Raw genomic sequence first — 24,124 nt, forward strand, 5'->3', positions numbered from 1 at the left:
TTCCTCTCCAGCAATGGAAGTCCTAGATGGCATCGTCTTTCAATAAAAGACAGTTTTGTCTATTTTGAAAATCTATTTAGTGTAGCCACTTTCATTACTTATCTTAGCTAGAGCTAGATAACCTGCTGTAGCTTCTACATCAGATCTTGCTGCTTCACCTTGTACTTTTATGTTTTGGAGACAGCTTCCTACCATAAACTTCATAAATCAACCTCTGCTGGCTTCAAACTTTTCTTCTGCTGATTCTTCAGCTTTCAGGCATCATAGAACTGCAGAGATTTACTCTGAAGAGAATTGCTCTGGAGTAAATGGCTTAAAGGAATGTTGTGGCTGGTTTGATCTATCCAGACCATTAACACTTTCTCCATAAGCAATAAGGCCGTTTCAACTTTCTTATCCATCTGTTTACTGAAGTAGCACTTTTACTTTCCTAGGAACTCCTTTGCATTCAACACTTGGCTAATTGTTGGGCACAAAAGGCCTAGCTTTTGCCCTGTCTCAGCTTTCAACATGCCTTCTTCATGAAGCTTAATCATTTCTAGCTTTTGATTTAAATAGAGAGATGTACAATTTTTCCTTTCACTTGAACACTGAAGAGGCCATTGAGGGATTATTAATTGGCCTGATTTCAATATTGTTGTGTCTCAGAAAATAGGGAGACTCAAGGAGAGGGAGATAGATGGGGTAACAGCCAGTCAGAACAATACAACATTCACTAATTAAATTAATTGCCTTATATGGGTGAGGTTCATGGTGCCCCAAAATAATTATAATAGTAACATAAAGATCTCTAATAACAGATCACCATAACAAATATAATAATGGAAAACTTGAAACTATTGCAAGAATTACCAAAATGTGATACAGAGACACAAAGTAAGCAAATGCTATTGAAAAAATAGCACTAATAGACTTCCTCAATGCAGGGTTGCCAAAAGCCATTAATTTATTAAAAAAAAAAAAACCATCAGAATATATGTGAAGTGCAATAAAGAGAAGGACAATGAAACAAGATATGTCTTTTTCTAAATGAACAATGTATGATGTATAAGATGATAAAAGATCAATTTGAAGCGCAATATAGACCGATGGATTTTCATATAAAAGTATGAAAAGGTCATTGATATGGTTTCACATTCCACATTGCAAATAACCTTTAAGAAATTACTACTTGTTGGGGCAACTGGGTGGCTCCGTCAGTTACATATCCGACTTGATTTTGGCTCAGGTCATGAACTCATGAACTCATGACCTGAGCCCAAATCAAAATGACCTGAGCCAAAATCAAAAGTCGGACATGTAACTGACTGAGCCACCCAGATGCCCCAACAAGTAGTAATTTCTTAAAGGTTATTTGCAGTGTGGAATGTGAAACCATATCAATGACCTTTTATTTGAGAGAGAGGCAGGCTACCCGCTGAGTTTAATCCTGGGATTAAGCCCCACATCAGGCTCCCTGCTCAGCGGGTAGCCTGCTTATCTCCCTCTCACTTTGCCCCTTGTCCTGCTTGCTCTGCCTCTCTCTCTCTCAAATAAATCAATCTTGGGGGAAAAAAAAAGAAATTATTACTTGTCAAGTTCTGGTATAATGTAAAAGTAAAAGAGAGATATCCACAATTTTCCAAAGAGGCTATTAAAATACTCCTTTCTTCCCAAACATATGTCTAGGTGATGGTAGATTTTCTTCATATATTTTAATAAAACTAATAAAAGAAAACATAGTGGAAGCAGAAATAAGAATCTAGTAATTTTCTTTTTTTTTTTTTCCTTTTTTTTTTTTTTTTTTTTTAAAGATTTTATTTATTTATTTGACAGAGAGAAATCACAAGTACACTGAGAGGCAGGCAGAGAGAGAGAGAAGGAAGCAGGCTCCCCGCTGAGTAGAGAGCCCGATGCGGGACTCGATCCCAGGACCCTGAGATCATGACCTGAGCCGAAGGCAGTGGCTTAATCCACTGAGCCACCCAGGCGCCCAGAATCTAGTAATTTTCTATTAAGCTAACTATGAAGCCAAAAATGTAAAGCAACGAAACTAACCCCATTAAAATCAATTTTTGTTTTATAAGTTATTTTCATCAAAATGTTATTTATATTAAGAAAAATGGTTTTATTATCTTCAAGTAAATATTTAAAGATATTTAAATTTTTCTCAATTTGAATTTCTAATACAATGACCCATATAATAAAACTCTTTGAGAGCCTTAGGAATCCTAAGACAAAAAATTTGAGAAGCACTGTACTACACACAGAATAAAACAGGAAAATGTGAAAATAAAATCAAAGGAGATAAGCCTCGAAATAACCCAGATTTTGGAATTAGCACACAAGACTTTTAAAGCAGTTACTGTTAAGTATGATCAAGAATGTAAAAGAGGGCGCCTGGGTGGCTCAGTGGGTCAAGCCGCTGCCTTCCGCTCAGGTCATGATCTCAGGGTCCTGGGATCAAGTTCCGCATCGGGCTCTCTGATCAGCAGGGGCCTGCTTCCTTCCCTTCCCCTCTCTCTGCCTGCCTCTCTGCCTGCTGTGATCTCTCTCTGTCAAATAAATAAATAAAATCTTTTAAAAAAAAAAGAATGTAAAAGAAAAGTTAACTGCAATGACTACACAAATAAGAAATCTCAACAGAGAAATTAAAAATTATAAAAAAAACCAAATGCAAATCTAGAACTGAAAAAAATCTGAACTAAGAAATTCCCTAGGTGGTTTTAACAGCAAATTTGAAATTATGGAATAGTCAGTGATCCTGATGATAGACCAACAGAAATTATTTAAATACGCATTTAAAATATGTGTAACTGGAATTCCAGGGTAAAAGTACAGGTGACACACTGTTCTATAAATGTTCAACAGGCCAAATCTGGACTGCTGCCTGTTTCTGTATATAAAGTTTTACGGTATAGAGCCATGGTCATTCATTTACTTATTTGTCTATACTTGTACATTCTATAGCCCATGGAACAAAAGTATTTGCTATATTTATTACTCTTTACAGATAAAGTCTGTTGACCCTGGTCTAGATCTTTTATGTTCTTACTGAATTTCTTGGTCTAGTTATTTTATCAATTATTAGCAGAAAGTGTTAAAATCCCCAACTATGATTATGGATTGTTTATTTCTAACTTTAGTTCTCTTAGTTTTTGCTTGAAGTATTTTGAAACTATGTTTTTGGGCACTTCCACAATCATGATTGTTCTGTCTTCCTGAAAATTAATCTTTTTATTATTATGTAACATCTCTCTTTATCTTTGGTAGTAGTCATTGTCTTAAAGTCTACTTTCTATGATATTAATAAAGACATTCAGATTTCTTAATTTCTTATGCTTCCTGCTTGCATGGTGTATCTGTTTCTCTTTATTTCCCCCAAAGATTTATTTATTTTTACTTAAATTCAATTAATTAACTTACAACATATTACTGGTTTCTGAGGGAAAGGTCAGTGATAAAATTTATTTATTTATTTACTTGAGAGCGAGCATGTGCACACAGGGAGGGGCAGACAGAAAGGGAAAGAATCTGAAGCAGACTCCCTGCTGAGCGCACAGAGCCCTGAGCCCAGACACAGGACTTGATTTCACAACCCTAGTATCATGACCTCAGCCAAAATCAAGAGATGGATGCTTAAGGGACTGAGCCACCCAGGCACCCCTGGTGTTACCTTTTTCTTTCCCTTCCCTTTCAATATGTATCTTTTTTATATTTAAAATGTATTTACTATAGATGGCACATAGATGAGGTTTTACTTTTTACACATTCTGACAGTGTCTGTTTCACTGGTTTTTTTTTTGTTTTTTTTTTTTTTTAAGATTTTATTTCTTTAACAGAGAGAGAGAGAGAGAGCGCGCGTGCACACAAGAGGGCAGAGCAGCTGGGAGAAACAGACTCTCCACCGAGGAGGGAGCCCAAGGCAGGGCTCAACCCCAGGACTCCAGAATCATGACGTGGTATAAAGGCAGCCTCTTAACTAACTAAGCCACGCAGATGCCCCCAGTCTCTGCTTTTTGACTGCAGAATTTAACTCCTATTTTTCCTTTGCTTTTAAGAATGTCTTTTTATCATCCTTTAAACACTTTGATTATGATGTGCCTTGTAGCTTCTGTCATGTTTACTGTTCTTGGGGCTTGCTGAGCTTCTGAGATCTGTAATGTTTATAGGTTTCATCAAATTTAAAAATTTTCTGGTTATTATTTCTACAAAAAGTTTGGCTATTCCAACTATACACATATTAGGCCTGCTAAAATTGTCCCACAGCTCATCAATGCTCTGTCCATTTTGTTTGTTTGTTTGTTTGTTTGTTTGTTTTTCTTATTTTTTCCCTGTGTGTCATTTTGGAGTTTTACTACCATATCTTCAAGTTCACTCTTTTTTCCTGCACTGTCTAATGGCACAATACATTCTTTTCAAGTTCATCAAGAGAGGGCATTTACCATACCATGAAATGAGTCTCAATAATTAAGACTGAAATATTACAGAGATATTCTCCAAAATTAAATTATAAATCAGTAACAGAAAGCCCTCTAGGGAAAAAAAACACAAATATTAAACATTTCTAATTTTATAAATTAGAAAGTATTTTTAAATAAATGATAAAAATATATCAAAATTTGTGGAATAAGCTGAAGCAGTGCTTAGACAGAGATTTATACCTTTAGTATTTACATTAAAAAATAAACAACACAGCTTGGCCAACTCAGTCAGAAGAGCATGCAACTCTTAATCTCAGGGTCATGAGCTTAAGCTCCACATTGGGTAAAAAGATTACTTAAATAAACTTCAAAAAAAATTTTTTTAAATAAACAATACAAAAAATAAATGAAGTTCTACCTTAGGAACAAAGTAATTAGTAATTAATTAGTAAGTAATGAGAAGAAGAAAATTAAGAGGAAAAAAAACTCACAACGAAAACAATTAACAAAGCTAAAATTTGACTCACTGCTGGTGTAGCTGCCATGGGAAACAATTTGGCAGGTCCTCTAAAGGTTAATCAAAGAGTTACTATATGATCCAGCAAATCCACTTCTAGGTATATATCCAAGAAAAATTAAAATATATGTCCACACAAAAACTTGCAAATGAATATTCATATCTGCATTATTCAGAATAGCCAGTAAGTGAAAACAATCCAAATGTCCATCAAATTACAAATGGATATATAAAATGTGGTATACCCACATAATGGAATACTATAAGCAATAAAAAGTAATACTATGACATGGATAAATTCTGAAAACACTTTGCTAAATTAAAAAAAAAACACAAAAGACCACCAATTGTATATTAATATTATGAACTCTTAATATGAAATGTCCAGAATAGGCAAATCTATATAGACAGAAAGTAGAATGTTAATTGCCTTGGCCTGGGGAGTTGGGGAAAAAAAACAGGTATGTGTCTTCTGGGGGCAACGAAGATGTTCTAACACTAAGTGAGATGATGGTTGTATAACTGTGAATACACTAAAAGCCACTGAATTAAACATTTAATTGGTGAATTGTGTGGTACATGAATTGTATCTCAATAAGGCTGTCATTCTAAAAAAGATGGATCACTGAGATTTAAAAAAAAATTTTTATAAACTCTTCACTAGACTGATGAAGAGAAAGTGAACAAAAAAGAGAAGATCATATTAACTGCAGAAATTAAAGAAGAGCTATCACTACAGATCTGACAGACAAAAAAAGAAAATAGGGCAGTATTATAAACACCTTTATCCAAAACATTTGACAACTTAGAAGAATTGGACCAATTCACTGAAATATATCACTTAGCCGAACACTCTCAAAATAAAATAGAAAATCTGAATAGCCCTAAAACCATTAAAGAACTTGTGTTAACTGTGAAACACTCCATCAAAGAAAACTCCAGGCCAAAATGGCATCACTGGTGAATTCTATCACATTTAAGACAAAACAAAAAACAAAACAAAAATACCAATCCTACACAAACCACTCAGAAAATAGAGCAGTAGGGAACATCTTTCTGAAGCCAGAGTAATGTTGATACCAAAATTAAACAAATATTTTTTAAAAGAAAGTTATAGATTATTTTGATCCAGACCCCAAAATCCTTAACACAATACCAGTCAATCAAAACCAGCAATATATTAAAAAGATATCATGACCAAGTAGGGTTTATCGCAGTAACTCAAAGTGCTTTAATATTCAAAAATCAAACAATGTAATTCATCATATTAACAAAATAAAGGAGAAAAAACAGAAGATCATTTCAGTAAATGTAGAAAAATATCTGACAAAATTCAACAACCATTCATGGTAACAACTCTCAACAAAATGGAACAGAGGGTAAATTCCTCAACTCCGTACCATTAAGAAAACAAATAGGCAAGGCTTAGCTTGCAAGAAGTATGTGCAAAACATATCTGACAAAAAGCTCATATATTATAGCTAGTTATTACAGAATTAATTATATACATATTTTATACACACACACACGTATGTGTCACATTTCAGTAACAAAAAAACAAGCAATAAAAAAGGGCCAAAGAATTAAACAGACACTTCTTTTTTTTTTTTTTTTTTTAAGATTTTATTTATTTATTTGACAGAGAGAGATCACAAGTAGGCAGAGAGGCAGGTAGAGAGAGAAGAAGGGAAGCAGGCTCCCTGCTAAGCAGAGAGCCCAATACTGGACTCGATCCCAGGACCCTGAGATCATGACCTGAGCCGAAGGCAGAGGCTTAACCCACTGAGCCACCCAGGCCCCCTAAACAGACACTTCTTGAGGAAAACATGTGAATCCCCAAAACACAGCAATGTTCATCATCATCATTTAGATATCAGGCAAATGCAAATTAAAACCACAATAATGTACCACTACATATTCACCATTCAACAGCTAAAACACCAAATGTTGGTAAAAATGACGAGCAACTGGAACCCAAATACATAGTTGGTGGGAATGTAAAATTGTACTTTGGGAAGAAATTATCCAGACAGGAGTGTCAGAGTCCAAGCAAAGCGGGGAGGGTATCTATATGAAAGTACTGTTCAGTGCAGGGTATCAGAGTGGGGCAAGGAGGGCATCTGTTAAGGGCAAAGTCTAGGTTGTTCAGTAGGAAAAGGGCATTACAAACGGGGAAAGAGAGAGAACTAGAATTGATCCTGCGGTATTGGACTGGAATTGGCAATATCGGAGTAAACTACGGTTTTCAGTAATATATGGAATAGAGACTGATAGAGAAATACAGATGTAAATGTGTGTTTATGTGCCTACACATACACATAGCTATGCACATTCCCCAGCTTTTCTCACTGAGAGGTCCTGGGAATAACAACATCCCAATAGCAACGAAAGCAGCTAACATCCAGCTGTTGGCTGCTAAATACTCTTCTTCACTGAAAGGAACCAGGGCTCTTTAGAGGAAAGATGGATTCCAGGGCTGAGACAAGAAAAGTACAAAATGAGCCTGAACATAGTTTCTGTTAGAAAGTAAGAAAGTGCTCAGAGAAAAATGGGAACATGTTAAAAAAGACACAGAAGCCACCTTTAAGAGGTTCTCACAGGCCAAATGTGGGACAATTTGTACAATAATGATGATGATGGATTTTCACCCACTTGGTGGTAAAATGGGAATCAAAAGTCCAAACTGGGGCGCCTGGGTGGCTCAGTGGGTTAAGCCGCTGCCTTCGGCTCAGGTCATGATCTCAGGGTCCTGGGATCGAGTCCCGCATCAGGCTCTCTGCTCGGCAGGGAGCCTGCTTCCCTCTCTCTCTCTCTCTGCCTGCCTCTCCATCTACTTGTGAGTTCTCTCTGTCAAATAAATAAATAAAATCTTAAAAAAAAAAAAAAAAGTCCAAACTGATATAAATATATGAATTGAAAGTCTAAGGAAAATTGGAATGTTCACATCATTTCAAAGTATCTCTTCATAAAACACTTACTAATTACAAAGGGAAAAGTGACTGTATAGCAGAGAAATTTCACAGATTTCACCTTAATGAAAAGATCAAAATGAAAATCATTGGTAACAAGACAAAATGAAATTGTGTACCACTTGATAGGATGAAATACCACTTCTGTGATAATCCTGTCAAAGATACAAAAACTAAATTGGATTGTGAGGAAATACAACAAACCTAATTTGAAGGATATTCTACTCTTCAAAATGGCTATCCTATAATCAATCTTCAGAAGTGCCAAAGTCATGAAAGTCAAGGTAGGACAGGAATTGTTTAAGATGGTAGGATACATGACAACTACAGGCATCATGTGATTCTGAGCTAAAGCCTTTTCCTATAAAGGACATTACTGGACAATAGACAAAACCTGAATAGGATCTGATGACAAGACGGAATTAATCTATCAACAGTAATGTCTTGATTTTAAAAGCTGTATGGTGGTTATATGGGAGAATGTTCTACATAACATATCTAGGAATGATGGAGTATCATCTCAGCAACTTATTTTCAAACGGCCCACAAAAATAAAGGTTTTTGGTCTGTATTTGAAAGTTTTCTATACACTTGAGATTGTTTCAAAAAGGGTTTGGGGGGATTTTTCTAGGAGACAGAAAGAGCACACATGCACACATGAGCAGAGAAGGGAAGGGCAGAGGGAGGGGAAGAGAATCTGAAGATGGCTCCATGCTCAGGGCAGAGCACAATGAGGTCCTTGATCTCACTACCCTGAGATCATCCTGCGCCAAAACCAAGAGCCATATATTTAAACTGAGTCATCCAGGCACCCCTAGATTGTTTCAAAAGTTTTAAAGCTTAAACACATGTGCGCATAAACACAATTAAATATGTATATATGTGAACAGGCCTGACTCAGAATTAATGAAGCAGAATCTCTGGGGATTATATGATTTATGTTAAAGAAAGTCTTTAAAGTATTCAATATATTTAAATTCCTTATGAAACAACCAAAATAATTCTATATTCATAATGGCAATGTTGAAGAAAGGTGACTACTGTATGACATTTATTTTCAATACAGATAAAGATGCCACTGGTCATTCCATCATTCAGATAGCCTACTTAACAAGGGCTGCCTTTCAGTCAAACTAAATAGAAGTTTGTCTGCCACCTCAGTCCATTCTTAATTTCTTGTAGAAGTATTATTAATTAGGAACGTTGTGGGTCTGATCTTCTGTAAATTCAAGCCTGAAGATGTCTACCCATGGAATGTGTAATGTGAACAATCATTAGATACGGTTAGTGACTTTTTTTTTTTTTAAGATTTATTTATTTATTTGACAGACAGAGATCACAAGTAGGCAGAGAGGCAGACAGAAAGAGAGGAGGAAGCAGGCTCCCTGCTGAGCAGAGAGCCCGATGTGGGGCTCGATTCCAGGACCCTGGGATCATGACCTGAGCCGAAAGCAGAGGCTTTAACCCACTGAGCCACCCAGGCACCCCTAGTGACTTTTTTTTTTAAGATTTTATTTATTTATCTGACAGAAAGAGAGAGAGATTGCAAGAGAGGGAAGACAAGCAAAGGAAGTGGGAGACGGAGAAGCAGGCTTCCCCCTGAGCAGGGAGCCCGATGTGGGGCTCAATCCAGGACCCTAGGATCATAACCTGAGCTGAAGGCAGATGCTTAACAACTGAGCCACCCAGGCACCTAGGACTGAACTTTTAAACCAAAATATTTATTTTCTAAGTTTGGGACAGGATTAACTGAAAATTATTCTAATATCACTTATCTATATGGATCATAATTTTCTGAATTTCATGCAGCTAGACAAAATAAGAGAGAGAAGGTAGCTGCTGTACAGGATGAGACAACTATTATTCATAGCTCCTGATTTCAAGATTCAGTGTTCATTAATGCAGTTTTTATTAATAGTAAATAGGCTTTATGGTAAATAAATGTTAACATGACCTTATAAAATCCATTTACTAATAAAATGTTATTTTCACCAATTTTATATTTAGTGTGCAATCTGAATATTTTTTAAAGATTTTTATTTGAGTGGCGCTGGGGTGGCTCAGTTGTTAAGTGTCTGACTTTGGCTAAGGTCATGATCCCAGGGTCCTGGAATCGAGCCCCACATCCAGCTCCCTGCTCAGTGGGAAGCCTGCTTCACCCTCTCAACCACTCCCTCTGCTTGTGTTCCCTCTCTCACTGTCTCTCTCTGTGTCAAATAAAGAAATAAAATCTTAAAAAAAAAAAAAAGATTTGATGTGAATCTGACAGTGTTCCACTGCTTTAAAAAAATCTGAAAGACACTGGAATATTTTTCTTTTTCTTTTTTTTAAAAGAGAGGGAGAGACAGGGAATGGCAGAGAGAGAGGGAAAGAGAGAATCAAGCAGACTCCAGGTCTAGTACAGAACCTGACATGGGGCTTGAACTCACAACCCTGAGATCAAGGCCTGAGCTGAAATCAAGAGTCAGACACTTAATCGATTGAGCCACCCAGGCACCCCAAGATACTGGAATTTAAATAAAAATTTTAAAAAGAAAAATCTGAGAGACAACGCCAGATTTAAGAACTGCTAAGCATTTTACTGAGACCAAGAAATCCACAGACCTTGTGAAGACATGTTCCCCACTGTAATAGTTAACTGCTTAGATAACACTGAAAGGTATCTGAGATGGTTATTCAACAAATATATATATATATAGATGTACACACAAACTTTTTATCCCTACAGAATTTTGCATTACATATTTTATTGCAATACTCACTGGTGCTACTATTTTCCCCGTCTGTCCAACTTGCATGTCATTGGGAACAAAGCCAGCATCAACAGCAGCACGAGAAGCACCAACTAAAGGAGAAACATATTTGTCATTTTTTTTAAGCTCTATTCATCAGCTGGTTGGGATATTCACTAATAACTGTATAAATAGGGACGCCTGGGTGGCTCAGTGGGTTAAGCCGCTGCCTTCGGCTCAGGTCATGATTCCAGGGTCCTGGGATCGAGTCCCACATCGGGCTCTCTGCTCAGCAGGGGGCCTGCTTCCCTTCCTCTCTCTCTGCCTGCCTCTCTGCCTACTTGTGATTTCTCTCTGTCAAATAAATAAATAAAATCTTTAAAAAAAAAAAAATAAATAAATAACTGTATAAATAAACACCGAGGGGCGCCTGGGTGGCTCACTGGGGTAAACCTCTGCCTTTGGCTCAGGTCATGATCGCGAGCATCCTGGATTGAGCCCCAGATCAGGCTCTCTGCTCAGTAGGGAGCCTGCTTACCCCTCTCTGCCTCCTTATCTGCCTACTTGTGATCTCTCTCTCTGTCAAATAAATAAATAAAAATCCTAAAAAAAAAAAAAGACACCAATAAGTACACTTACAAATTTATTTTATAAAGGCCTTGTTTATAAAAAAAAATCCCCTTATCAATGATCAAGAATTCTAAAAGGAAGTACTAGAGCATTTTATTCACAAAACTTCAAGAAATGCCTTCTATTTAAGATTTTATTTATTTGACAGATAGAGATCACAAGCAGGCAGAGAGGCAGGCAGAGAGAGAGAGAGAGAGAGAGAGAGAGAGAGGAGGAAGTGGGCTCCCCACTGAGCAGAGACCCCCCCCCCCGATGCGGGGCTCGATCCTAGGACCCTGGGATCATGACCTGAGCTTTAACCCACTGAGCCATCCAGGTGCCCCAAGAAATGCCTTCTATTTAAACCCAAGGATTAAAAGTTTAAATTTGGCTGAAGTCCTCTGCTTGCTTTATCAAAAAGGCATCTAGGCATTCATAAAAGATACACTATAATCTGTTTGGCACGCCATTATATAATGTCCCTTTATGCAGTAACTTCACAATTTTTGATATCATCTGTGATCAGATAAAGACAAGTTATACATAACACAAGATAAGTTTTAACCTATCTAAAAAAAAATGAGAAGTTAAGTAGCCTTTCATCCTCCTTCAGCAGATGTCAACAAGGAGCCCTGTACTTGGAGTGAAGTCACCCCTCTCACAGCAGGGGTTGAAATGAGTCTTAGGTCTTCTTCATCTTCATCTAGAGAGGACAAAAGGAAGCCACAGACAGTACTCACTACCTCCTAATGCACACAGTCTCGACACTACCTAAGTGAGGACTGGTCACATACTGCCCTTTACTTACTTAAGTCACTACAACAAGGTCCAGACTCAAAGGTTATCCTTTATAACCTACAAACTAATCTCCATAAAGCCCTGCATACTCCCTAATCTACACCCATCTTCCCCTTTGTCTAGATGCTCCCTGAAGACAATGATTCCCCTGCAGTCCCTTCTAGCAGATGCTGCTCTGCCACCATCTTCATACCACTGGTCCTGGAGGTGGGACTCCTCACTGACACCTTCAGAAAGTTCTCCCTCCTTCCTCCTTAAAAGTCTTCGGCTTTGAATCTCACATGACCAGATCATGTCACCCATTTATTGCTGTGCTGGCTATTAACCACAAGTCCATTACCCTTCATTTCTCAATGATTTTTAGCTTCTGGGCCATTGCCACTTTCTCCAATATTGGTCTTAATTCTCAAAGATCTCAACACCTGGCCTCTTGGCTCCTTAAACTCTTCTCCAATCATCTGGGTCCTCAGCCACACCCGTGGTCATATCCCCATCCTTTCCATTATCAATATCCTTTGACAATCTCAATCTCCAATGTCTCTTTGTGACCTACTCTTTCTAGCTGACTCCCTTCGCACCCAGCTCTAACAATCCTTTGACCTCACTGGGATCCACATTTCTATTTGCTGACCCTCTCTCCCACTATATTGTCTTTTCTTTAACCTAGCTTAAATTATATGATCAATGATTCTAATCACTTCATTGCATATGCCTTCAATCTCCTTGCCTTGGAGATCACACTCAACTGGAAAAACTCCATCTCCAGTTAACAGATTAACAGATAAACAGTTAACAGATAAATAACCTCTCTACATTTTCCATACCTGTCCCCCTGTAGTTCAGCATAACTGGAGAAAAACACCAACACTAAAGCTGTGTGCACTGGGTTTTACTTTAAATAAATAGACCTGAATTCTCTGCTTCCTAAACTATAACTCTGAATCTTTTCTTCTCTCATTAAACACCCCAAATCTTTACCATCCTCACTCTCAGCCGATGACCTTGTTTCCTATTTGACTTAAGAAACTGATATCATCACAAGTGAACTTCCATATGCTCCAACTAACATACACCCATCAACCTACAGCTGTGTCCATATACTTTTCTGCCTACTTAAGATACCACTCCAGATATCTCCCCTCCCTCTCCTGCATGATTAATTTTCCCCCCTCAACTGGAGCATTCCCATCAGCATAGAAGCATGCTATTATTTGTTCCTTCTTTAAAATATTCCCCTGCCAAATACTGTTCATTTCTCTGCTTTCCCATATAGCAAAATCTCTCTAAAGATTTGTCTGTATTGATTCCAGTTCCAGGCCTCCCAATCTATTTCTAAAAACTTTATTAAAATGTAACACACGTATAGAAACACATGCAAATTACAAATGTACTGCTCAATGGTTTATCATAAAGTCAATGTAGTCATGTAAACACCATTTTGGATCATTCTTTAAAATACATTCCACTCAGGTTTTTGTCCCCACTACTCCACTAAAAATGCTCAGTCACCAATGACCTCTAAATGGCTAAATTAGTCACCCTCAGTCCTCATTTTCCTTGACCTATTACAATACCTGACTAAAACACTTCAATTGGATTCCAAAACATCGTGCTCTCTGTCCTGGTTTTGTTGCCTTACTTACCACTCCTTTTGGTCTTTCTCTCCTTCTCCCCTGCCTTTTAATCTTACAGTGTCTAGGGCTTAGTCCTGGGACCTCTTTTTTATCTACACTCACTCCCTTGACGATATCATCCAGTTTCATGGCTTTAAATAACATCTAAATGCAACTGATTACCAAATTTATACTCCAACCCAAACTTCTCCAATGAACTCCACATTCCTATACCAACAGTTTAATTGACATTTCTACTTGTTTCTTCATTGTTAGCTCAAAACTCAATATGCCCAAAATGGAATTCCTGATCTCTCCCTGGAAACTGTGCCATTTGGAGTCTTCACTGTCTCAGCTAATGGTAACTTCATCCTACCAACTGCCAGATAAAAACTCTCTCTCATAATATATATATCCAATCTGTCAAGAAATCCCAATTTCTTTACCTTCAACTATATATCCTGAAACTATTTCTCCCCACATTTACTGCTACTAACCTGATCGAAACCGCCAGTATCTCTTACCTGAATGATTAAAATAGCCTCCTAACTGATCTCCCTCTTAATGCACTTATTCCCCTACACATATCTGTGCTCAAAACTGTAGCTAGAATGTCCAGTCATGAGACTCTTCCACTCAAGCCTTTCAATGGTTTCCTATTTCATCAAGAAAAAAGCAATCTCTTTACTAAAGCACATAATGCCCTATGTGTACTGGTCTATTACTCCCAATCTTATCTCTTACTACTCTCCCTTTTTGCACTTTCCATTCCAGCCACATTGGCCTCCTTGCGATTTGTCACATAAACCAGACATGCTTCTCCCTTAGCTGGACCCTTTGTATTTTACCTATCCCTTTACCTGAAACATTCTCTTTCTCAGATCTCCTCATGGCTTGCTCCTTCACTTCTATCACACCTTTGTTCAGGGATGCCTCAGTGACTCAGTCATTAAGCATCCACCTCTGGTTCAGGTCATGATCCCAGGGTCCTGGGATGGAGCCCTGCACTGGGCTTCCTGTTCAGCAGGAAGTCTGCTTCTCCCTCTCCCACTCCCCCTGCTTGTGTTCCCTCTCTCACTCTCTCTCTCCCTTATCCCTCTCCCTGCCAAATAAATAAAATCTTACAAAAACAACAACAAAAAAAACCTTTGTTCAGATGTCTCCTTATTAAGGCCTCCTCTGACATCTTACTTAAAACTGACATCTTTCAGGGCGCCTGGGTGGCTCAGTGGGTTAAGCCGCTGCCTTCGGCTCAGGTCATGATCTCGGGGTCCTGGGATCGAGTCCCGCATCGGGCTCTCTGCTCAGTGGGGAGCCTGCTTCCCTCTCTCTCTCTCTCTGCCTGCCTCTCCGACTACTTGTGATTTCTCTCTGTCAAATAAATAAATAAAATCTTAAAAAAAAACCAAAAAAACAAAAAAAACTGACATCTTTCCTCTCTAAACTCCTCCTCCTTTTCATAGCATTTATTATCCTCTAACATACTATTATATGCTAATGTATTATATTTAGTGTCTGTGGTAGGCAGAAAAACGGCCCCTCCAAAAATATATTCACTTTCTAATCCCCTGTATTACCAACATGGCAAAAGATACGATACAAAGGATCTTAAGAAAGGGTCCTTATCCTGAATTATCTAGGTCGCCCCTTAAATATCATCACATGTATCCTTATAAAAGGGATACAGAGGGAGGTCTGATAGAGATACACAGAGAAGAAGGTGATTTGAAGACAAAGCCAGAGATTGGAGTGATGCAGCCACATGCCCAGGAATACTGGGGAAGCCTCTAAAAACTGGAAATGAACAGGGGCACCGGGGTGGCTCAGTGGGTTAAAGCCCGGTCATGATCCCAGGGTCCTGGGATCGAGCCCCGCATTGGGCTGTCTGCTCAGCAGGGAGCCTGCTTCCTCCTCTCTCTCTCTGCCTCCCTCTTAGCCTACTTGTGATCTCTATCTGTCAAATAAATAAATAAAATCTTTAAAAAAAAAAAAAAACTGGAAATGAACAGATTTGCTACCAGAGTGTGGTCCTACCAACACCATGATTTCAACATAGTTCTGGCATCTAGAACTGTCAGAATAATTTTCTGTTTTAAGCCACAGAGTTTAATAGCAATTTGTTACAGTAGCCACAGAAAAATAATACTAGTCTCACTCAAATATAAATGTAACTTCTATAAGGAGAGAGGCTGCTTATTTTGCTCACTACTATTTCCCAGCTCCTAAGATAATACCTGACATATGGCAGACACTCAATAAATATTTGTTCAATTAAAGAATAAATGAAGGAAATAAACACCCTCAAAGAAAACCATCTGATTATAGAGTCAACATAATGCCCTTATTCAGACAAAACCATTACTGTTTCTATGAGTACATGTATTAGCTAATATAAAAGCATATAAAAAAACCTAGAAAGTTATACACAAAACTCTTAAAAAGGGGAAAGAAGAAAAGAATGGAAACTTTTTTTTGAGAGAGAGCAAGCGAAAGAGATGGGGAGGGAGTGGGAGAGGAAGAAAGAGAATCTTAAGCAGGAAGGGAAGCGAGAGTAGGGAAGAGCAAGAATCTTAAGCAGGCTCCATGCCCAGTGTGGAGCCCGACACAGGGCTCCATCTGACGATCAAATCAAAAGTTGGACACTTGACCAACAGAGTTACCCAGGCGCCCCACTGTAAAAAGATTATATTCATGCAATAGTTCCATAATTAAAAACTAAAATATTTCCAATTTTCTGATTTCAAAAACCGTTCCATTCTCTTCAGTACATTTTTAATACATTCTATCTTTCCTTTAAATGGTTAACTGCAATTTTAAAATAACATTAACTTCTATTTTTATGAGAGACTGATATCAGACTACCAATAACGAGAAAAACAAGGGCATTCCTGAATCTAAAGTAGGCACTGAAGCTGACATTTAAAGATTTTTTGAAATGGAAAAACAGGGGTGCCTGGGTGGCTCAGTCAGTCAAGTGGCTGCCTTCGACTGAGGTCATGATCCCTGAGTCCCAGGATCAAGTCCTGGGATAAAGCCCCGCATCAGGCTACCTGCTCAGTAGGAGTCTGCTTCTCCCTCTGCTCCTCACCCTGCTCTCGTCCTCTCTCTCTCTCTCTCTCAAATAAATAATAAAATCTTTAAATAAATACATAAATAAATAACTAAATGGAAAAACAACAAAGATTTCACATCTTTAAGATTGTTACATAAACAATAAAAAAGTACAAGGGCCCTCTGTACACTGAATGCTATATCACTTACTTGGCAACTAAGAAAAACCATTTCAGAGAGAAAAGTTGAAAACCAGAGAAAGCAAAATAATCTGTAGCCTTCAGTGACTTATATACAAATGAAATAATAAAGAAAACATATTTCCAACAAAAAGGGAGTATTTTTCTACTAAAGAAAATACCTTTACCTGCAGCATGTAGTTGATCTGCCAAATCATACAATAACTTAAAGTTCTCTCCGCTCTTCAAACCCCGACCTCATTGAAGAAGACAAGAAAAATAAATTAATTAATTAATTAAGTAAGTAAGTAAACATAAACTCCATTCTATACAGCTTTAGAGATGACTTGTACCAAGCTCCCCCTGGTGCCAGTGATATAGATGTGCAACTGAGAGACGAAATTGTATTATCAAGCTCATGATTTCATTATCCTAATTGGTAGAATGGGAATAATACTTGCAACCTACCTGTTTCTTACATTTGGAAAAAAAAAAAAATCTGTACTCCTCTATAATAAATACTAATAAAATCAATTTTAAGTTTATAACATCTTTTAAAATTAATAAATTATAATATTCCACTTACCACCAGATACTACCACTTTGGCACCAGTTAGCTCTGGTCGATCACTTTTGGTTAATTTCTGGTCAAGCCACTCTGCTATCCCCACTGGGGAAGGACTTGATGCTGCATACATTGATACAGATAACAAAACAATGACCGTGAGTTAAAATTTAATAATAGCATTTTTTTAAAGAAATACATGAAGAATTAATTCCATGAAATTCAAGTTTGTTAGTTACTGTGAATTTTTTGTGCTTCTAAATTCATTCTCTCTGATTTTTGTTAAGAATTGAAGGGATAAGATTCCAGCCTTTACCTCATTAGCTATATGACCTTTGAGAAGTCATTTAATTCTCTAGTCTATCTATAAAACTGGAATAACCCTCTATGAAGTTCAAACATAGTACCGATATATACATTAAAGAGTAACACCCTCTATACATTTACTATTAATTACATTCTTCCATTATACCGAGTCTCCCAAGTATTATAATATGAAACAGTGAAAAAAAAGTGAAGCAACACCCCTTTGATCTATCAAAGCAACTATAATAGTACCAAAAATGATATGAAAAGGCACGTTATAAATATTTCTTTTTTTTGGAAAGCTTGGAAATATTATTTGACTGAGCTCTCAGACACTGTTCAAGAAATTTAACCAGAGGCCATACCTTATTCTAATATAATCAATGAACTGAAAAACAAGAAACAAAACAAATTTCAAACAAACACTCACCCTTTTCTGAACTGGCACTACCTCCACTTGTTGCTGCAGCTTCAAAAGATGTTCCTCGGACAGAAAATACCTTCACTTTCTCATCACACTTCACTGTACATAAAGCATTCCCTGAAATACACAATTTATTTTTTTAAAAATACCCATGAAAGGCAAGTAATCCTTTGAGGTTCAGAATTTACTTCATGAAAACAAGGAAGAAGTAACTATGAACCAGTTGTTTTCTACTAAGTATAGGAAAAGGTACCATAACACTGAGGAAATTCATCAATAGAGATTTGTATAACCTTGGATATTTTTAAAAGCAGGGCAAGCGCTGACCTGCCTGGAAGCAAGAAACTGGAATAGGTTAGGCAGCCACAATAAGAAGGCATACTTCTTCTAAAAGGAATAAAAACAAAAGCTTTCTTCTCCAAAAACACAGTCAGTAACTCAAGAATATGAGTTGCAACAACTTAGGAACACAGCTACTAGGCTTATTAAGAGAGGAAAATAAATGACAACATGATAGGGCAGAAGGCACCTGGGTGACTCAGTCAGTTAAGCGTCTGCCTTCCACTCAGTGTCCTGGGATTAAGCCTGGCATCAAGCTACCTGCTCATGGGGAGTTTGCTTCTCTCAACCCCTCCCTCTCCCCCTGCTCATGCTTGCACGGGTGCTTTCTCTCTCTCTCTCAAATAATATCTTTTTTTTTAAAAAGAAAGAAAACATAATAGGGCATAAAGAACAAGAGGTGTTGATACTCCAAGATTTTAAAAGAATTATGGATTAGCAATCACTTAAGAGTGACCTAAACTTGACCAATATTTCCCCTCAAAAACTACCAAAGATGAAAGATCTAATCTGAGAACTGAGCATTAAACTGAAACACACAACTTTAATCAGAAAAAACAAAGAGTCCACTGCCTTCTCTAGCCCCACTAGAGACTAGTGTGCTTAGCAGAAGAGCAATCAACTAAAGAGAAACTGAAATGAATATCTTAATGCAGATGGAAATGGGAGTAGAAGCAGTGAAGATTAAGAATACTGTTCTTTTAAATGGAAAAGTTTTGTTTCTCCAGGTGCCACTTACAAAATGTATTGAATAGTGAATCTAATTTTTATTGATGACTTGAAAAATCTCATCGCTCTGTAAACTGAATAACCAAGGAGGAAAGAACTGTGCTCTGGATCTATCAAACACAATGTCATGTCATGGTCTAGCAGCAAATCTAGGATTAAGACTTTTCTCAGACATGTTTAAGATGGTCCATTTAAAGCATGACTTGTTTAAAATACTATCTTCAAATTAATTTCTACTTTTAAAATTCACAAAAAGTTAACACGTCGATTATTTTCCTTGGTTACTCACCTGCATAAATAGTTCTCACAAATGTGTCAGGAGACTTGATTGCAATGATGTCAGAAATTGGGGCAACATCAAGTTTGGCTGCTATCCTGGGCAAAAGGTTCTAAAAGCAAAAAGAGCTTTGAATTACACAATATATACTGATGGATGGCTATCAACTACCAACACTAACATTCTTAAAACGCATACTCTGCAGAAGTTTTAATTCAAAACTTTTGTATTTCATATGCATCACAAGTAGGCAGAGAAGCAGGCAGAGGGAGAGGAGGAAGCAGGCTCCCTGCTGAGCAGAAAGCCCTATGCGGGGCTCGATCCCAGGACCCTGAGATCATGACCTGAGCCGAAGGCAGAGGCCTTAACCCACTGAGCCACCCAGGCGCCCTGTAAACCATCTTAACTCAGTATGTTGAATTACAAGATATGATATTCGCTTTAATGAGTATCACTCACAAAGTGTGACCACCATGGATTACTGAATTTAGGTGAAACAGACAAATATTTAGAAGAGCAATAAAATTCTCAAATACTAGAACAGATATACATGTATATATTTACTTACTGTATATGAAAGAAAAGATTTCAAAGCAGACATTTTCACCTTTTTAAAAACTCAATATTGCATTAAAAAAGATCAAAACTAACCTAAATATCCATCAACAGGGGATAGGTCTATTAATTATAGCTTATCCACATACTGGAATCCTACATAACCATAAAGCAAACAAGAATGAGAAAGGTAAGGAGCAGCCTGAATAATATGTACAGGAGCAACAAAACTAATGTAAATTCTGCAAGTTCTCTAGATGTGCACATAACATCTCTGAAATAGACACATGCACTAACTGCACCCTCACTAGCGGGGATCAATGGGAAAGCCACAATATCCCCAAGTCTCAGTTACTTCATCTCACAAATGACAGAAAGAGAATTCCTGGTTTTAGCTTAAAATTCGAGGACTCTAAGGCTATTAAAAAGAGTTACTGAAGCCAGAATATCCATTACTTTCTAGTCTCAAAGGTTTCTTTAGATGATAACATCATCTAAGCATAATTTAAAAAGTGAAGTGTTATATTTATTTTTTTTTAATTTAAAGATGTATTTATTTGAGAGGGAGTGCTCATGCACGTGCCAACAAGCAGGGGTGGGGGTACAGAGGGAGAAGGAGCAGCAGACCCAAAGCTGAGCAGGGAGCCCAACGTGGAACACCATCCCAAGACTCGACCCAAGCTGAAGTCAGATGCTTAAGAGCCATCTAGGCACCCCGCGTTGCTTTTATCACACAAATAGCTGAATTATACACTGCTGTCTACATAGATCTTATTCCATGGCAGCTACTGAACTTGGTACATGAAACCTAGTGAGAGCAAACTCTCACTATAACAGTATTCAAGTTCCTCTCCTCAATTCCATCCCCAAATCCTCTTTCTCTAAGAATTCTCCCAAGATTACCTTCTAATTACTCCTTTATTCTGTATCCTCCTGCATGCATGTACAATTACACTATTTAATTGGCACTACATATAGTTTGTTTTAAAATAACTTTAATATGGGGCGCCTGGGTGGCTCAGTGGATTAAAGCCTCTGGCTTCGGTTAAGGTCATGATCTCAGGGTCTTGGGATCGAGCCCCGTATTGGGCTCTCTGCTCAGCGGGGAGCCTGCTTCCCCCTCTCTCTCTCTGCCTGCCTCTCTGCCTACTTGTGATCTCTGTCTGTAAATTTAAAAAAAAAAAAAACTTTAATATACATACTTATAATGACCCTCAAATAAACTTAAGCACCCCTAGGGTAGAGGTTTTGTGTCTTCCATTCCTCTTGTGTCCTCTATATACTAAGTGGTTTTAAATATACTGATGCTAACTAACAAGTGTTGACAGCCTGAGTCAATTTTCCTCATGTTGTATCTACAACAGGAAAGATCTTCTAATTTTCAGTTTATTTTTACCTTATTATACAGCAGTCCTCTTTCAACCACAACAGAAGAACTACTAAAAAGTACCACAGTTTATAAAAACCGCAGTTAGAAAAAAATTAAGATCTCTTAAAAAATAAAGCATTTGGGAAAACAATTAAAATGCCATCAAACATACTTCTAACTTGGTAAATACAAAGTTTAGAGGATACCTACTTTCAAAATAAATCAAATTTGATAGCATTTAAAGCCTGCTTCACTAAGTAACTCTTTTTTTAAAATCTCCTTCGACTCTTTAGGAAATACCACTGGAATATTGTTACCTGGCTGAAGAAATTCTCTAACAAACATTATGTTATGCAGATTATGTTTCTCTTTATAGTTTTAAACTTTCTAAATTGCTTGAAACTTAGTATCTTTTGTACTTCCATTATCCCATGTTTCATTTTAACACATCTTGAAAAAAAAATGACCATGGTGCTTAAAGTATGTATCTCCAGGTATGATCTTTCATTTGAATGTCCTGAGAGGGTAGATGGTGAACAGATCTCTCTCTACACTCTCCAAGAAGGCTTCCCCACATTGGTTTCAGAAGAGAGGCATAACTGTCAGAGTGTTTGTTCATACATAAAAAGATGACAGATTTTTAAATTCTAGCATACCAGTATAAAAGTGTGCTATCTCAAAACCATAGTTGGTAAAGGACTGTTAAAGAGCAGATTGCTTAGCCTCATCTAATGGATTCTTTCTCATTCCAAACCCATTCAGAGGCTACAGCACAGGCTACTCTTATGTGACCCTTGTTCTCAAAATTTTCATATGCTGGGCGCCTCGGTGGCTTAGTCAATTAAGTGTCTGCCTTTGGCTCAGGTCATGATCCCAGAGTCCTGGGACGGAGCCCCGATTCTGGCTCCCTGCTCAGCAGGGAGTCTGCTTCTCCCTCTCCTCTGCATCTCTCACCCCTGCCCCGTTCTCCCCCCCACTTATGCTCTCTCTCACTCTCTCTCTCCCTCACTCACTCTCTCAAATAAATAAATAAAATCTTTAAAAAAACAACTTTCATATGTTACAACACAGCAATCAAAGTCAGACTATTAAAATCTAGCTACTTAGATGCAACAAACACCCTGTCTGAGTTTAATAATCTCTTCGGAGAACTGTCACCACAAACTCAAGACTCATGAAATTTGTTTAACTCATCTAACACAGAAGCAAAACTCTCAGAGACAGAATGGTCCACAAAGATCTTTCAGTTCGATGCTCATCTGTAACAGAAGTTGGATGTTAATCCTCTGACTTAATCTTCTCCAGAGTAAGGAAAGACACCCCCCCCTTTTTTTTTTAACATCTCTCTTTGGCAGATCTTGGACATCACTTGGTTAAACTTCATCATTTTACATATAAGAAAAACAGACTTCAGTAAGGTAAAATGACTAGCCTAAGGCCATATAGGTCTGTGGAACTACTTACCAATTACTAAGTTGTACAAAAAACCTAAAAATTTATGACAGTCTACAATGTGACAACCTAATAATAGAAGGATAACTGTTTATTAAACTCATGTGTTTACATTGTTAACACCTAGAAATTCTGTTAACTTTAAAAGAAAAAATTTAATGAGTTCAAACTGATAATTCTAAAGGTTAAAAACAAACTTCAAGCAATTTACATGGGTTATTCTGCAAGTTCTCTAGATGGGTTGCAGTGATTCATGTCTAGAAGCAATACTGCACCACAGATAAATATTCACAAACTACTCATTTTGCACAAAAAGAGATGAAGGTCTTGGAAGCTCACTGTTATTGTCACTCAACATAATTAGTTGATCTAAGAGATTGTATCTTATTCCTCAAACATATTTTAAAATCAATTACAACAGAATTATGATAGTAAAAGGAAAAAAGTCAAATCACGACAGTTCAAAGAAGAAATAAAAACCAGTAACTGTATGAAAAGGTATTTGATCTCATGATCAAAGAAATGCACAATTTAAAAGGATATAGTTTTTCACCCATCATATTAGGGAAAAAGATGTTAAAATGTACAATACCAGGTATTGGCAAGTCACCCTCTCATGCGACTCATGGAATGCAACTTGAGACATCCTTTTAAGACAGCAATTTAGCAATACATATCAAAATTTTAAATGTACACCGTCTTTGACCCAACTCTTTCACTTCTAGATCTCTAGTCTAAGTAAATACATGTATACAAGGATGTATGTACAGGCACATTTCCTTACAGCAAGGTTTACAAATGCAAAAAATTAGAAACAATCTAACTGTCCAGCCCTGGCTAAATATGGAATATTATGCAGCCATTTAAAAAACGAGAGACGTTTTATTTTTCAAGACACAGTCTAAGTAAAAACCACCAGTCACAAAACAATTCATGATATAATATTACATTTTAGGAGTAAAAAAAAAAGTGTGTACAGGTATTATAATTTCAAAATCCATAGCAAGGGGACTAAAATAATATAAAACTGTTAACACCTATGTTTCTGAAACAGGAAGAGGGAGTTGGGAAGAAAGGGGAACTTTGATATCTTGCTCTGCATACTACTGTACTATATGCATCCTTTCTAATAAAAATGTATTTGTGTACAACCTAATTTATAATCTTTAAAACTAAAAACTACAACTTATTAAGAATGGGATAGAAGAAAAGGGAATTAGAATACCCATGGCCAGGC

General features: G+C 37.3%; 1 protein-coding gene across 1 annotated transcript in view; it reads right to left on the reverse strand.

Moving 5' to 3' along the window:
• The window catches only part of ETFA (electron transfer flavoprotein subunit alpha), an 86,238-nt gene that overhangs the window by 39,001 nt on the left and 23,113 nt on the right, over positions 1-24,124 (reverse strand). Inside the window, exons 5-9 of the mRNA XM_032342348.1 lie at positions 19,524-19,623; positions 18,173-18,283; positions 17,458-17,559; positions 17,060-17,128; positions 10,652-10,734 (exon numbers count right to left, since the gene is read on the reverse strand). Coding sequence (XP_032198239.1) covers positions 10,652-10,734; positions 17,060-17,128; positions 17,458-17,559; positions 18,173-18,283; positions 19,524-19,623 — 465 coding nt within the window. The remainder of the gene's footprint in view (positions 1-10,651; positions 10,735-17,059; positions 17,129-17,457; positions 17,560-18,172; positions 18,284-19,523; positions 19,624-24,124) is intronic.

This window comes from Mustela erminea, chromosome 5, assembly GCF_009829155.1.
Source record: "Mustela erminea isolate mMusErm1 chromosome 5, mMusErm1.Pri, whole genome shotgun sequence".
Lineage (NCBI taxonomy): Eukaryota > Metazoa > Chordata > Mammalia > Carnivora > Mustelidae > Mustela > Mustela erminea.